Genomic DNA, 13876 nt, shown 5'->3' with positions numbered 1-13876 from the left:
ACAATCAATCATGTGTACCAATTTTTTTTTTTTTCACTTGTGAACTTTTCATATTTAGGTGTTTTCAGTGGAAGTATCTAAAAGATATTATTTCACAAATGCAAGTAAATTCCACTTTGTCTGGTATGAAACAACATGACTTTGTTCACATTAGCCTACTAACTATATTGATATTAGGATTGTTTTTGCCTATTGGAAGAGTGACAATTATGGCAAATGGTAGAGGTTTTCATGTTACCTGAACTTTCTCTTGTCCCTGCCTGTGTTTTCTCATTCATGACAGAAGAGATCCTGCTGGTTTTCACATCTACCTTTCCATCATCTTTTACCACTACTTTTTCTTTTGTTCATCTTTCTTAGATTTAAGTTTTCTTCCCATTATTTTACACATACTACTTTTTCCATTATTTTTCTTATTTCCATAATAATCCACCATTCCCATGTCAGATTTTTGATGGATATTCATGCAAATATCTTTAATACAATAATGTATTTTTCCTCCTCAGCATCTTCACTTCTTTTTGGATTATCTTTTGCAACAGTTGGTTTGGGCATTATGCCTTTGTTACTCAACTGCTTCTACCTCTCTTATATCTCATATACCTTTTGACTCTTTTCATTAACCTGTATGATTTTACCAGTATGTTAGTAGCTTTGATATCATATGTTGGGGCAACAAACCAATGTTATGCCTTATCCTTTTTCTTTACCAGTTTATGCCCTCTTGCTTTCACTTCTCTTTTATCACCACTTCCCATTCCCTTTCCCATAAGTTATTCTATCACTTATAGACTTCAGTACTGTCAGTCTTGGCAGTGACTGCCCTATAGGCTCAGAATCCACATGCATCAAATTGTTGAGAGCTGAAATTTCCATCAGAAAGCCTTAATCTTCATTTTTTTCCTCTCCTCCTTTAATGTCTCTCATTCCCATTATGTTACATCATCCAAGAGATCATGCTTTTGTGCCAGTATTGAACTATTGGAATGTTGGTCCTAATGGCTACAATCAGTATTGGATGGGTTTCTCATCCAATGTCAGGTTTTTCTCTCTGTCTTTCCATTGTTCCCAAGGGATAAGATCAGTGTAAAGCATTACATCTCTCCTATCTCAGTTGGTTTCTCTTCTTTCTTCACTTTTCCATGGGAAATTTCTCACCTATGAAGGTCTTTTACCTCAGGACTAGAGATGAAAAAGATGACCATCTTAGATGCTTCATTTCTTATTTGGCTCTGTCCCAACAAGCCTCCTACAGCCACCCTGAGTTTTGTCATGGATTGTCTCTGGAGTCCTTTCAAGATACTACCTCTGCTGTTCAAGTTGCTGTACTCTCGTCTTGAAACTTTTATCTTGATGTCTTTGCCACTCTTCTCAACTCCCTACTTCCTCTTTTCTGATCCTTTGTTAATTTTCCCTTAGCTTTAGCTGGGGATGCATTCTGTTAAGACTAGTCCAACTTTTTCTCTATATCTACCTTGTGATTTTCCTCATTATTCACACTTTATGGTGAGTCCCTCTGATAATTCCTTACTGGCCAGCTCAGTCACTATTCCTTCTGTTGCACCTTCTTCTGTCCTCTCCTTGTCTACCTCTGTCACTTTCAGTGTTCCTTCAGTCTCACTTCTCCCTCTCCAGTCCATTAGTGTTGTCACTCCACCTTCATATGTGTTTAGGATCCCTTCCCTTTTGAGATATCCCAAACTCTCTTTATGAGTAGTTTTCCTTCTTTGTTGTTCAGTTAATTCTTCCTCCATCCTTATCTGTCCATTACAAGAGCACATATTTTATAGTTAATCTATATGTCGCATGTTTCTTCCATTCCTTTCCTTCTAATTGCCATTTGTCCAAACCTTTTTATTGACTGTACAAATGAGACATTGCATCAACCATGTCTAGTTACTGGGCAGCTCTACCTAATACTTTCAGGTTTTTTTATTGTTGTCATATATTCTCCTCTCCTGTGTTTCCATGCTTGTATGCTAGTTTTGCCACCTTCTTCCACCTCTTGATGCTGTCTTTCCTGATTTTTACTTGAATACGTTTTTCCCGTTCCTTCACCCTTTTGTCTCTTATTCCTTGTATCATCCTTCACTTCTTATTTTTGTTCCCTGTGGACATAGGAAATATGATATGTATACCATTGCCATTTCTCATATTTTTCTTCTGTCCCATTTACATGGTTTGTTTTTCTTTCACCTACTCTGCTTCTTTTCATGGTTCATGCTCCCATTTATTCATTATTTGAAATTCCTCATCTCCTCAAGATATTTCTCCTGTTACTCTTTAGAGATGGCTTCAACATCTCTTTCATTTAACCTATGCACCATTAGATATAGATTCACATCAACTCTTTCAAGTGTCCTCACCAAATACAACACTTTACTCTCTCTCTGGCTCTACATTTCCATTACTTGTTTTAATTCATGCCAACTGACACATGGTCTACCCCACTTTACGTTTGTTGCACATTTTCTTCATTTTCTGATTGGCTTTTCTTCTTCCTAATATTGACTTCCTCCTGTTGCCTTGCTACATACACCTTACTGGCTCTAAATAGACAAATTCTCTTTTCATATATCTTATCTTTATAGTAACCTATTTCTACATCACTGAATCCAACTCAGTGGTGAGTGGTGCCTGTCTATATATACTTAATTTTAAATCTGTACTATACAACCATACAAGTCCATAATGCTTTCATGATAAGATAGGGTGTTTTACAAAAGCTCTGCAGAGTTCCTCATGGTATCTTGCTTCATAGATATCTGGATCACTGGGCATCTCTCTTGTTCTAGTTGAATAGAATAGGATTTTCATGATCACCCATTGCATTGTCTTATGTCTAAAAGAGTATGGAAGTTCTTGCAACTTTGCATTTTCTAGCCACTGAGAAAGTGGACCATGGAGGAATCCACCTGAATGTGACCATTTCCTCTTAGTCAAGAGTAAGATAGTTCTATCAGTGCAGATGGCCCATATTTTTCTCCTATTATGGACTAGAAAACAAAATCCTAATTCCAACTGGTTTTGAACTGAACAAATGCACCACATGCAATTCACCCTCCTGGCTGGCTTTACCTCATGCTACTGCTGCTGGATATCAGTTCCTTGGCAGTGTGGTGTTGGATTGGCATATGTCCAAACAACATATGTCCTCACATATGTGGTTGGTAGGAACTCTCTTCATATCACAGACCATACAAACAAATCCTACATCACTTGATTTCGATCTAAAGTTGACCCACCACATTTGCATTCCCTTTTTACCATTGCCAAGATGTAGGTTTCACAAATGGCCTGGTGTTGGTCATGTACTGAATCTGCACAGATGTGCTCTTCCTGTGTTGTCTAAATAAAAGTTGCTTCACCTATCTGCTTCTTGGGCTTTAAGTGCAGACATTTGGGACCTTTTTCCTACTGTAAACTTTACAACAAATACCTGATGTCACATACTTTTGGAATAGAGTTAACTCACTAATTATGGTCTGACATGCCTTAACCACTCTACAGCATCTGGATCATCCTACTGCTGATTAGACTGGCATCTTTTCTGCCTTGTTTAATGACTCATTATCTCTACAACAGGGAAAGAGTGTCCCTGGTGCAGATATGGTATGGTCTCCCACATATGTGACCCTGTACATAATGGTATCTTACTCTATGAGTTGTCTGCAGGTGCATTCTTAAAAGTACTCTTCAGTGTAGAAAAATTTTAACTTTCCAGTAATTAACATCTATCTATGTAAAGGACACTAACCCTCAGAAATGCTTAAAATCATTTTAGAATGTGTTACCTATTCATTCAAATAAACAATATCTTTCTCAACCTCACACTCATGACTTTAATTTGGGTTTTGAAAAATAAAGCTTATCATCTTATGTTGTTAAATTGTTGTTTGTTAGTTTTTATGAAATATAAATTAAGAAGAATAAACTACTTGCTTCTTTCCTCTGTAGCTTGAATGTACAAAATGGCCGACTTTTTTTTTTAGATACACTTCTTTGAGTTAACTTTTTCATGTTATGTATAGTGTAAAGAAGTTTAATTTGTTTTGATATTTAAACTAATAGAAATCAATTACATGTACAATTTTTAATCATAATTCGTGTCTCAAATTTCATTCCTTTATATAATATTTTTATGTAATAAAAAAACATATTTTGCATCTCATATTTGCTGTAATTAATAAAACCCATAATGCAAAATATAAGTGGCATTGTTCTACAAATGTAGCTTGTTCTTTTGTACTAATTTCTTTATAAAGTAAAGGATAAGACTGTAATATACATTAAAATTATGCAACTTAAATTTTACAGCCTTAATTAATAAGTAGCCTGACATAATTGTAACAAAAAACACTTTTGATTTTGAAAGTTATAAAGGAAGTTATCTGTAACAGTTTAAGTTTTAAAGAAAGACAGAACTGTCTTACTTTATTTTTTAATACATTTAACTGTTATAGTAAATATGGTTGCTTAGAATATATTACTTTTTCATTATTTTTCATAGTGTTTAATTTTATTTTATCAAATTAAATAATTAAATAGCTTGAATAATAAAATCTCAGGTGTGATCATACTATGTTTAGGTTTTGTCATTCTCTTTTACATTTTGGCTCTTCAGTGACGTATCATTATTCTGTATAAAGTAAAGAAGATAAGTGATCGATTAACCAACAGAAGACTTTGTGTGTATTTAACTTAAAAGTTTGTTTTCACATTTAACTGACATTATAATTTTATGCCTAATGTTTTTTCAGGCTTTCAAAGCTTGCGACTGGAATCAAACTGGACAGTTGACAACTGGTCAGCTCCACCACATTTTAGAAACAGTTTGTTTTCCCTTAACTGAACAACAGTACAAGGATATTCTTTCAGATTTCAGTGTGTACAAAGACAAAGTTCAATACCAGAAAATTTTAGATCTATACAAACAAAAACCATGTGAGGTAAATTTTATATTCAGTGTATTAAATATGGTTGTAAATGATTTTTAAAAGATGAACAAAAAACAGCTTTACTTATTTATTTAATAAATTTAACTGTTGTAGTAAATAATGGTGTTTAGAAGATATTACTTTATCAGTTATTTTTCATAGCATTTAGTTTTGTTTTAGCAAATTATATAATTAAAGTAGCTATCATAATAAAATCTCATATGTGATGATATTGTTCCACAATGTGTAATATTCACTTTGTCTTGATTTACTCTAGTGAAATGAATTAATATTCTTAAAACACACATAGGATGAAAAAATTATAATAGGTTCATATATGTTTATTTGGACATACTTACACACGTTCAGCAAAATTCTAAAATGTAATTCCTACTTTTTTACATAATTCTAAACCTATACAATTCTTTTTGCAGCTATAAACACTGAGAGGTTTTATTTATTTTTGTAAGTAGCTATAATGACTTCATTTGTGATTCTCAGTGTAAAAAAATATATATTTCTGACTGTTACATCAGTGTTAGATTTTGGTAATAGAAGACATGTAAGAATTAGACTTTCTCTTATTCAGGTTTATTTTATTATAGAAATGTATTTTTGCTGCAATGCAACATGTACATAAAATAAAAATTTAAAAGGTATAAATTACTGGAAAATATCAGTAGTACTTAATAACTTTAGACAACTATGGTTTTTAAAACTAAAATGCTTATTATATAGTTAGGGTTTTTTAAGAGGTACTGTACAGTTTTATATTCTAAATGTAGGACACAGAAAAGTGGGTTAGAACAGTTAACCGATTGGTACCATATAAAAGTGCAGTAGGAACATCCTTAACATTTAAAGAGGTGGAATCATACCTAAGAGAAGCTGTATGTAGTCAACATGAGGCTTTATTAAAGGATTTTCAAGAAATTGATTACTGCAAAGTTGGAATTGCTCACAAGGATGATGTCCGATTGCTTTTGAATAAACATGCCTTTCGTCTCACAGAGAAACAAGTAACTGAAATTACTTTTTATTAGAATTGTATATTCCAATCACCTAAAATCAAGAGAACATCAATATTCTTATTTTGTGATACTTATAAATTTCTTAAATCTCTTTCATGATGTTAAATTAAATAAATAGTTAAATATTGCCAGATTATATTTAGGTATTGTAAAATAATGTCAAGAAACTAATCTAGATTTGTTATTAGTACTACAGAGTTATTGTACGAATATAGATGGAATAATATATAGTCTGATATACCATAGTCATTTTGAAATATTCTATTTGTTTGAATTTCCCAAAATATTTACTTTGAAGTATTTATTTGACCGTTACTTATTATACCTACCTCTACATTTTTTCTACCTATTTTTCTTTTAATTTTAAGGTTCCAAAAAATAATTTATTAATTGTATTTATTAGTTACAATAATGAAGTGATAAGTTTTCAAAATAACCCTGAAGAAAACATAACATAATTAGCAAAGAAAAATAACATACATTTTAATATTTCTGTGTATTTCTGATTTATTCTATTTGTTTATTTCTTCTATATTACAGTTTGAGCAGCTATGGAAAACGCTACCAAAAAATGAATTTGATAATTTAAAGTATGTGCAGTTCCTTGATGAATGTAAAACAAAATCTGACATTAGAATTCCAACAGTTACTCCATTAAAGCATTCTGCTGTTAGCCAAGAATCAGAGACAAATTGCTCTGTAGCTTCAAGAATACTGTCTCCCTCTACTTCTCAAAGAAGTACAGCCACTCATCAGAATAGTAAAGAAAATTTGTCACAAGAAAATAAACCTACTTCTTTAGCTTTGAAACAAAACATCTTACCATTTCAACCTCGCACAGCTTCTCCTAACAACGGAAGGCAACATTTTGAACTTTTGAGTATTGAAGGAAATAAAGCACCTACAAGGCCCAGTTCTGCAGTTCCATACATAAAAAAGTCTCTAACCCCAAAATATTTAACACGTTCAGCTTCAGTATCAAACCTACAATTTGCTAATGCAAAATTCCAAAAGTCCAGAGGATTTACGGAGCAGAAAACTCAGCCCAAGCTACCAAACCCTATTCATTTAGGGTGGACTGAGAGAATAAGTGACTGTGATTCACCATCTAAAAAAGTATTTGATGCAGGGTACACTTTTCCTTTATCTGATGCATTTCATGAAGACTCTAAAGCACGACCTCCTTCTGGCTCACCTAAAATCCAGGTAAGATTTTCTTTTATATTTTGTAAGAAGCATAATATCTCATAAGATATATGTTTTGTTTTATTGTTAAAAAAACATATGAAAAAATAAAAACTTCAACAAAACATAATCAATTAAAATATTGATCTTTTTTATTTTTAAAATGATAAATTGTTACAGTTATATTCTACAAAGATAAAAAACTGTTAAATATATTTTTATATACTAATGTTCCAAACCTTTTTTTATACTCTGTCTTCTGTGTGAAAAGAAAATAAGTACTCTCTAATTTAATGATAAAGCTCTTACTTTTCTTATGTACTTTTTACCTATTGGACAAATAGTTGAAAATATCTTGTTAGATAGAGATCCAATGTTAATGTGTATATTAATTAGAAAATTATATTGACATTGACCACAAGATGAAAGTTAAGACTTAAAACGTTTTACTATAAGTTACATTTATGAATATAATGTTTTTTAGTTCCCTCAGCATTTGAAATGGTAGTAGCAAGTTATTAACATTAAAAAGAAAACTTCTTGTTTTCAAATACCTTTAAAGTTTATCCTGGTCCTCATCTGTTGAACTAAAGCTATTTCTCATCTAATCATGGAACTTAGTTGTTAAATCCTACCCTCATTCGCTCAATCATTTTTGCAGCAAAATAATTTTTAAAATATAGTTTTGAACACTGAAAGCTAGTATAGTATTAGAAATCAACAGACCTAATGATCATGAAAAAAATCATCTGTTACTGTATGAAAAATTTGTCCCATTCCTCTTACTTTGTACATTATGGATTTTAAATCATAAATGTGTGAAAGTAACATTTTATGTTATCTCTTAACTGCCACAAGTCACTGACCAGGATTACTTTTGTCCACCATCACACCTTGTTGACAAGACTAGATACTCCTCCTGATACTATTAAGACCCAAAGGAATGGGTAGAAACCATTCTTTCTAACAACAAAACTAAGAACCCAGTCCAAGCACTAAGTATCAAAAAACTACAGTCCTTTTCAAACTTCCCTTATAATGGCAGCATATAAGAAGCTAAATCATACAATATAAACTACTTAGTATTTGGTAGTAAAACTAACAATGATCAGATTTATTCGATTTTTTTTGGTTTTTCATGGTCAAATATTATAAATATGTTGGATTATAAAATGTTCCTGAAGATACTTATGAAAGTACTTATTTTCGTTTACTTTATGTATAGGGCAGCAATGGAAAAAGTCATAGGACACAACAAGTAATATCAAATATCAAAAATTCTGAAAATGAAGCAGTTTTAAACAAGTATGTTGTATTGAAATGGAGAGATATAGCAAGAAAATGTGAGCTGATTGACAAGAAAAAGGAAGGACTTATAAAGAATGTTGACTTTATAGGTATAACATGAAATTACAATTTTTTTACATAAAGTGGATTAAAAAATATTTGGCATCAATGTGTTTTTTGAATGGCATTGCATGCTAAGTAACTTGTCAGATAAAGTTGTAAATGTGTATTTTCACAAAGCATTAACTTTCTTTTAAACGTTTATAAGGTCATGCTAGAATATGTACACATAATTTTCAATTCCATTTTTGACAGATTATTAAATCTCAAATTCTATGAGGTACTTTCCATTCTCCTCCACTCACTCCTAACTATGAAGTTGTAGATCCAGTTAACCAGTAAAGTTTTGATTTATTTATTTGGCAAATAACTTTCAAGATAGCCTTTATCATTTTCTTAGCTTCTGACTTTTTAATGAAATTTGTTTGATGTGTTAAGTAGTACATTTAGACGTTGATTTTCAGGATATATTGAACTGTATCTTATAGCACAACATGACTGATACAGTTTTGTTTTTAGAACGTAACAGTAAATATTTTTAATAGAAAAACTACAATTTTTGTGTTTTGCAATCAAACTTGATTATATAATACAACTGGTACTGTATTTGATCAGAAGCTCAGTCACAATAATTTTATTTAATATGCAAAAGATTTCTATAGTGTATACATGTAATTAGGTAATATTTCTTTTTCTCCAGGTATGTAAAAGACTGATAAACCCTTCAACAAAGACTGATTACTTATCCCATCTAATACATTTAGTTCTCTTTATGTTTTATTTTTAAACAAAAGGTATTACTATCAGGATTGAACTTCTTGTCCAACATTAGGTTTTTATACTCAACAAAAATTCAAAGAAGAATTTCCAGTCTTTACTTTAAAATTCATATCTCAATTGACCTGAGAGCCAGATCTGTACTGTTTAGCACATGTACCCCTAACATGAATGAGTGTAAAATTCACTAGTCAGTCAGATAAGAGCAGCCCAAGAATTGTCAGTCGATATTAACTGTTAACCAGTTACCTTCTCTCTACTTTATTACTTGCAAATTATTAGAGCTTTGCACAGATAGCTTAGATTCATGCAAAACATTTCAAACAAATAACAATGAACTAAAATGGGATCAGTCAATTTATACTCATAATGGCATAATAAGCACTATTACTAAATAATTTTATTTCTCTTTAATCATTTTTCTTTGTTTTAAGTCTTATAGCAGCCTTTTAATAACTTTTACATATCACTGTAATGTCCAAACCATATTAGTACGTTTTTCATAATGTGTATTTTACATGGAAATTATCATGGGATTTGTCAGTTATGTTCTATTAAAACTGTGTGTGTATATATTGCACACACACACACACACACCTTCCAAATGGAAATTGTACCTTTGTCACTTTATAAAAACCTTTTACTCCACTTTTTGGTTGTTTCAAAGTCCTCTGTGAAATTGAGGTTTTGTACATGACAGAGACAATATTATATTTTTGTAATGGGTGTAAAGCTAATTAGTGGTTTAAACTGTTAAGGCAGTGTTTCTCAACTCATAAGTTGTGACCCAAAATTGATCCATCAGATTGTGTGAAATGGTCATGAACTAAGTATGAAAGTAGATAATACTTTATTTATTTATTTTGAAAATATTTGGTTAGCCATATATTTTCTGCACTAATTCTAATTACTGGGTTGCAACTGGCCATCTGTGTTTACAAATGGATCCTAATCCAAAAAAAAAGCAAAGAACCATTATATTAAAGGATTCTGTGAAAGTTTAACTTTTTCACTATTTTAAAAGATGTTATTATAAAAAAATTAACAGATCTAAATACAGTAACTACATAGTGCAGTGCAATTAGTTAAACTGCCATTTTAATAAGAAAACTGGTTGTTTAATGCTTTAACTTGTTAATTTATTGCAAGAATGTGCAAAGAAAACTCTTCAACTGTTTGACATCTACCAATCTTTCATCTTGTGAGGTTATTTGAGCTTATATATACCAGAGCTAATACACCTTTGTAAGTTTATCAGATTTATTGAGGTTATATTATTCCCACCATTGAGATGTGGTATTCCACAGGACTGCTCATAGGTATACCTTACAGTCTTTTACTTCATAAATATGTATATCCCAAACTGTACTCTCATGGACTAACATGAGTAAAGTAAACACAGATTGCTGCCCATCTCTGATGACCTGTGGCTTTTGTGGCTTCTCCTACCATGGACTTGATATAAACTTCCAGATTCCACCAGGTGTTTGATAATACACTGTCAAGATGATCATTCTGTTTTTCAAAATAAGGTATCACAGTCACCCACTGCACTATCTCTACTGCTGTGGCCCTATAAGTCACTTAACACATTATTTCCATTCTTCTCTGTGAAGTATGAGGGCTCTTGCCATTTATCAGTTCCTAGATACTGGGGTGGTGCACAGTACCACTCAGTTGAGAGTAGAGTAGTGATATTCTGCTGGTATAGATGGCATGGCACCCTTCCTACTACAGACCTGATGTATATTTCCAGATGGTGTCAAGTGTTGGATGTAGCACGCTGCCATATATGTATTGCAGTTTGTCTCTCCAACTGAGGCATGCTCCTTCATACTGTCAACTAGATGTCAGTTGCTAAAGGTCAGGTGATGGTCAGAACCATGTAAGTCCTCACATGTCTTTGAATGATTGCCCTAATCCTACTACATACTGAATGATAAATTCCTAGTGCTACCACGTTTTGGACTGGAAATGCACTTGATATTGTTGTCTCTCTTCCTACCATTTGCTGGATGTCAGTTCCTAGTGCATCTAGTTTTAGCTGGATGAGGCACACAAACCCCTGCAAGTGTAAGGTTGATTACCCTATTACCTCAAACTGGACACAAAAATTCCCTATGCTACTAGATTTTAAATGGAGATGTACACTTATCTGGGCCCTCTACGATCCTACCATCTGCCAGATTTAGGTTTCTGGTGGATCTGTGTTGGTTGTGTTGGAGGTGTGTGTCTGCAGATGCAAGTTCATGGTACAGTAACTCTTTTTCCCTGCTGGTACCCATTCTTCAGGTGGAATGTAGAGGACCCTTTTCCTACTGTAAAACTTGTACAGTTCCAGATGTCACTAGGTGTTTCTTGAGGCCACTCTCCCATTAACAGTCTTTCATTCTCTTGCCACTCTACATCGAAGGGGGCTGCATTATGTATGTATCTTTTCTTGGGATCTCTCCTTTTTTTCTCTCTGTTTGGTGACACATTATTAATGGGTGAATAATATTCCTGGCTCAGAAGTGGTGAAGTCTCCAACAGGTGTGTTGTTTTAAGGTCCTACTCACACCCCATAGTCTTTTCTTGGACACTTCCCACTGGCCCTCCACCTGTTTAATATGGGATACTAGCTATTTGCAAGTGGAAATAAAATATAATGTCAGAATTTAGCATCTTGTTAGACTGAAAATGTATTTTGATAGATACTTATTTTCTTTCACTTTCCTCAACTGTTCTTCTCACTTCCACTGTAGTTTGGTATGATTTGGCCAACCTAGAAATGGTTAACACCTGCAAGATTAGAGAGGATGCTAGTCATAATAGTGATAACATCACACTTTTATTGACAGAGGGCTGCTGCATAATCATTTGCATGTTAGTATGCAGATATTTCACATTAATGTATGTGAGGGTAATTGGGATTGTCAAGGCTAGTCGACAGCAAATATTTGTGCCAGTAGAAGGCAGTATAAGTTAAGAAAGCTTTTTGAGAGATGAAATAAGTATTGGTTAGAAATACATTTTCAGTTTAAGAAAATGTCAATATTAGATAGCATGAATAAGGAAAGAGTGTAGAAACTTAAATAGTAGCAATATATTTCTTCTCTCCATTGTACCTGGCTATTCTATTACTATGTATTTTGGTTACTATGGAAAATAAGTCAGAATGCTGAAAATTTCATTTACAATCCTTGACTTGTAGAATTTTGTTGTGGTTTGAGTTTCAAACATAACTATTTAAATTAGCTACTGCTGTAAGAATATAGGGTTCTATTATATAAAATATTTGAATTTTTCAATACATGGAAAAATTCAATATTAATTTGTTTTTTTCCTTTTGGATGACTAAGTTAGCTCGTCAAGTTTGGCCTGGATCAGTTGGCTCATTTGGGAGGTGATGCTTTCACAGACAGACAGGCAGTTTACCTCAGTATTGGATAGTTATCTTATTGGTATGGCTTAATATGTATAGTGCATATGTGAAGAATGTCTGTATCCCTATTTTTATACTCAGCTCTGGCTTACTTTGCCTGGCAAAGTTGGATAATAAATACATGGATATTTTCAAATTGCAGTCTTTGGTTAATGTAGCTAACATGCAACAATTTCAATACTAACTTTCATTTGCAGCAGAAAGATTTGATCATGTCACTCATTGGATGATGCTATGCATGACAGGAATTTCCACTTATCAAATTAATTAGAGAAATAAGTTTGACTTGAAATATCGATTTTGCCTTTTCATGTGATTTTGTTTTAAAAAATTACCAAATCACTTTATTTATGTTTGTTTAAGTAATTATTTGGGATAAAAAAGTGCTAAGCCTGAGTAACAACAACCTTAATATGGGGTTAAGATGGATATTCTGTAATGAAAAAAAAACTATATGCAGGATAACATTTTTATATATATTTTTATCTGTATCACCCAGCTCAGTTAAAGATTTGTTGGAAGCATACACAGAACATAACACTTGTGCAATATTCAAACAGCAAAAAGACTTATGATGAAAAAACATTAAACAGGTAAGATAATCTGTAGCTAATGAACAATGTAATTTTAATATACAAAATTTAACTACTGGAAAAAAAAAAGAATTTGTTCACAACACCAGAAGCTGTTTCTACATTGAAAAAGTCTAAACTATTTAATTTTCTGTTTGTCTCTGTTAGAAGTTTTGTACAAAGTTACATAAGAAGCATTTGGCATCAGATATAGTCATCTGCACTTGCAAATAATGGAAACTTAATAAAATTCTTATCTGATATATTATTTATATGCTTTATGTTTTTAGATATATATGTAAAAATGTAGAAGGGCTGTCTGCATGTAATCCATCCTTAATGTTCAGCTGATATTCTAAAGTAAAAGTAATTAGTGGTAGTCAGTAGCATCCAATATCAATTCTTGGTTACTCTTGTCTGACTAAATAGTGAGATTTCACCATCACTGTTATGATACACCCACAGTTCCAAAGTGAGGTGTACATTTTTGCAGCAATGGGCTGTAATCCACAAATTCTTAGACTTACAGCCCAAGCATGCTAATCATTAAGTCACACCTGGTCTTATGTATTTTCTAGTGTGTGGAGACTGGTTGAATTTAAG

The 13876-nt window shown here is 32.4% G+C and overlaps 1 protein-coding gene across 2 annotated transcripts in view; it reads left to right on the top strand.

Annotated features, from left to right (window-relative positions):
• LOC143252795 (EF-hand calcium-binding domain-containing protein 6-like) overlaps positions 1-13876 on the top strand; it is a 102172-nt gene that overhangs the window by 71637 nt on the left and 16659 nt on the right. Inside the window, exons 15-19 of one of the 2 annotated variants that reach the window (XM_076505507.1) lie at positions 4761-4949; positions 5723-5956; positions 6509-7174; positions 8379-8550; positions 13201-13374. In XM_076505507.1, coding sequence (XP_076361622.1) covers positions 4761-4949; positions 5723-5956; positions 6509-7174; positions 8379-8550; positions 13201-13298 — 1359 coding nt within the window. In that variant the 3' untranslated portion in view covers positions 13299-13374. Of the gene's footprint in view, positions 1-4760; positions 4950-5722; positions 5957-6508; positions 7175-8378; positions 8551-13200; positions 13375-13876 lie in introns of those variants that run through there. The other variant, XM_076505506.1, reaches the window with a different exon arrangement.

The sequence above is a fragment of the Tachypleus tridentatus genome, chromosome 6, assembly GCF_004210375.1.
Source record: "Tachypleus tridentatus isolate NWPU-2018 chromosome 6, ASM421037v1, whole genome shotgun sequence".
NCBI classification, from domain to species: domain Eukaryota; kingdom Metazoa; phylum Arthropoda; class Merostomata; order Xiphosura; family Limulidae; genus Tachypleus; species Tachypleus tridentatus.
The sequence above is the reverse complement of the archived record's forward strand: the minus strand, read 5'-3'. Positions and strand labels throughout refer to the sequence as shown.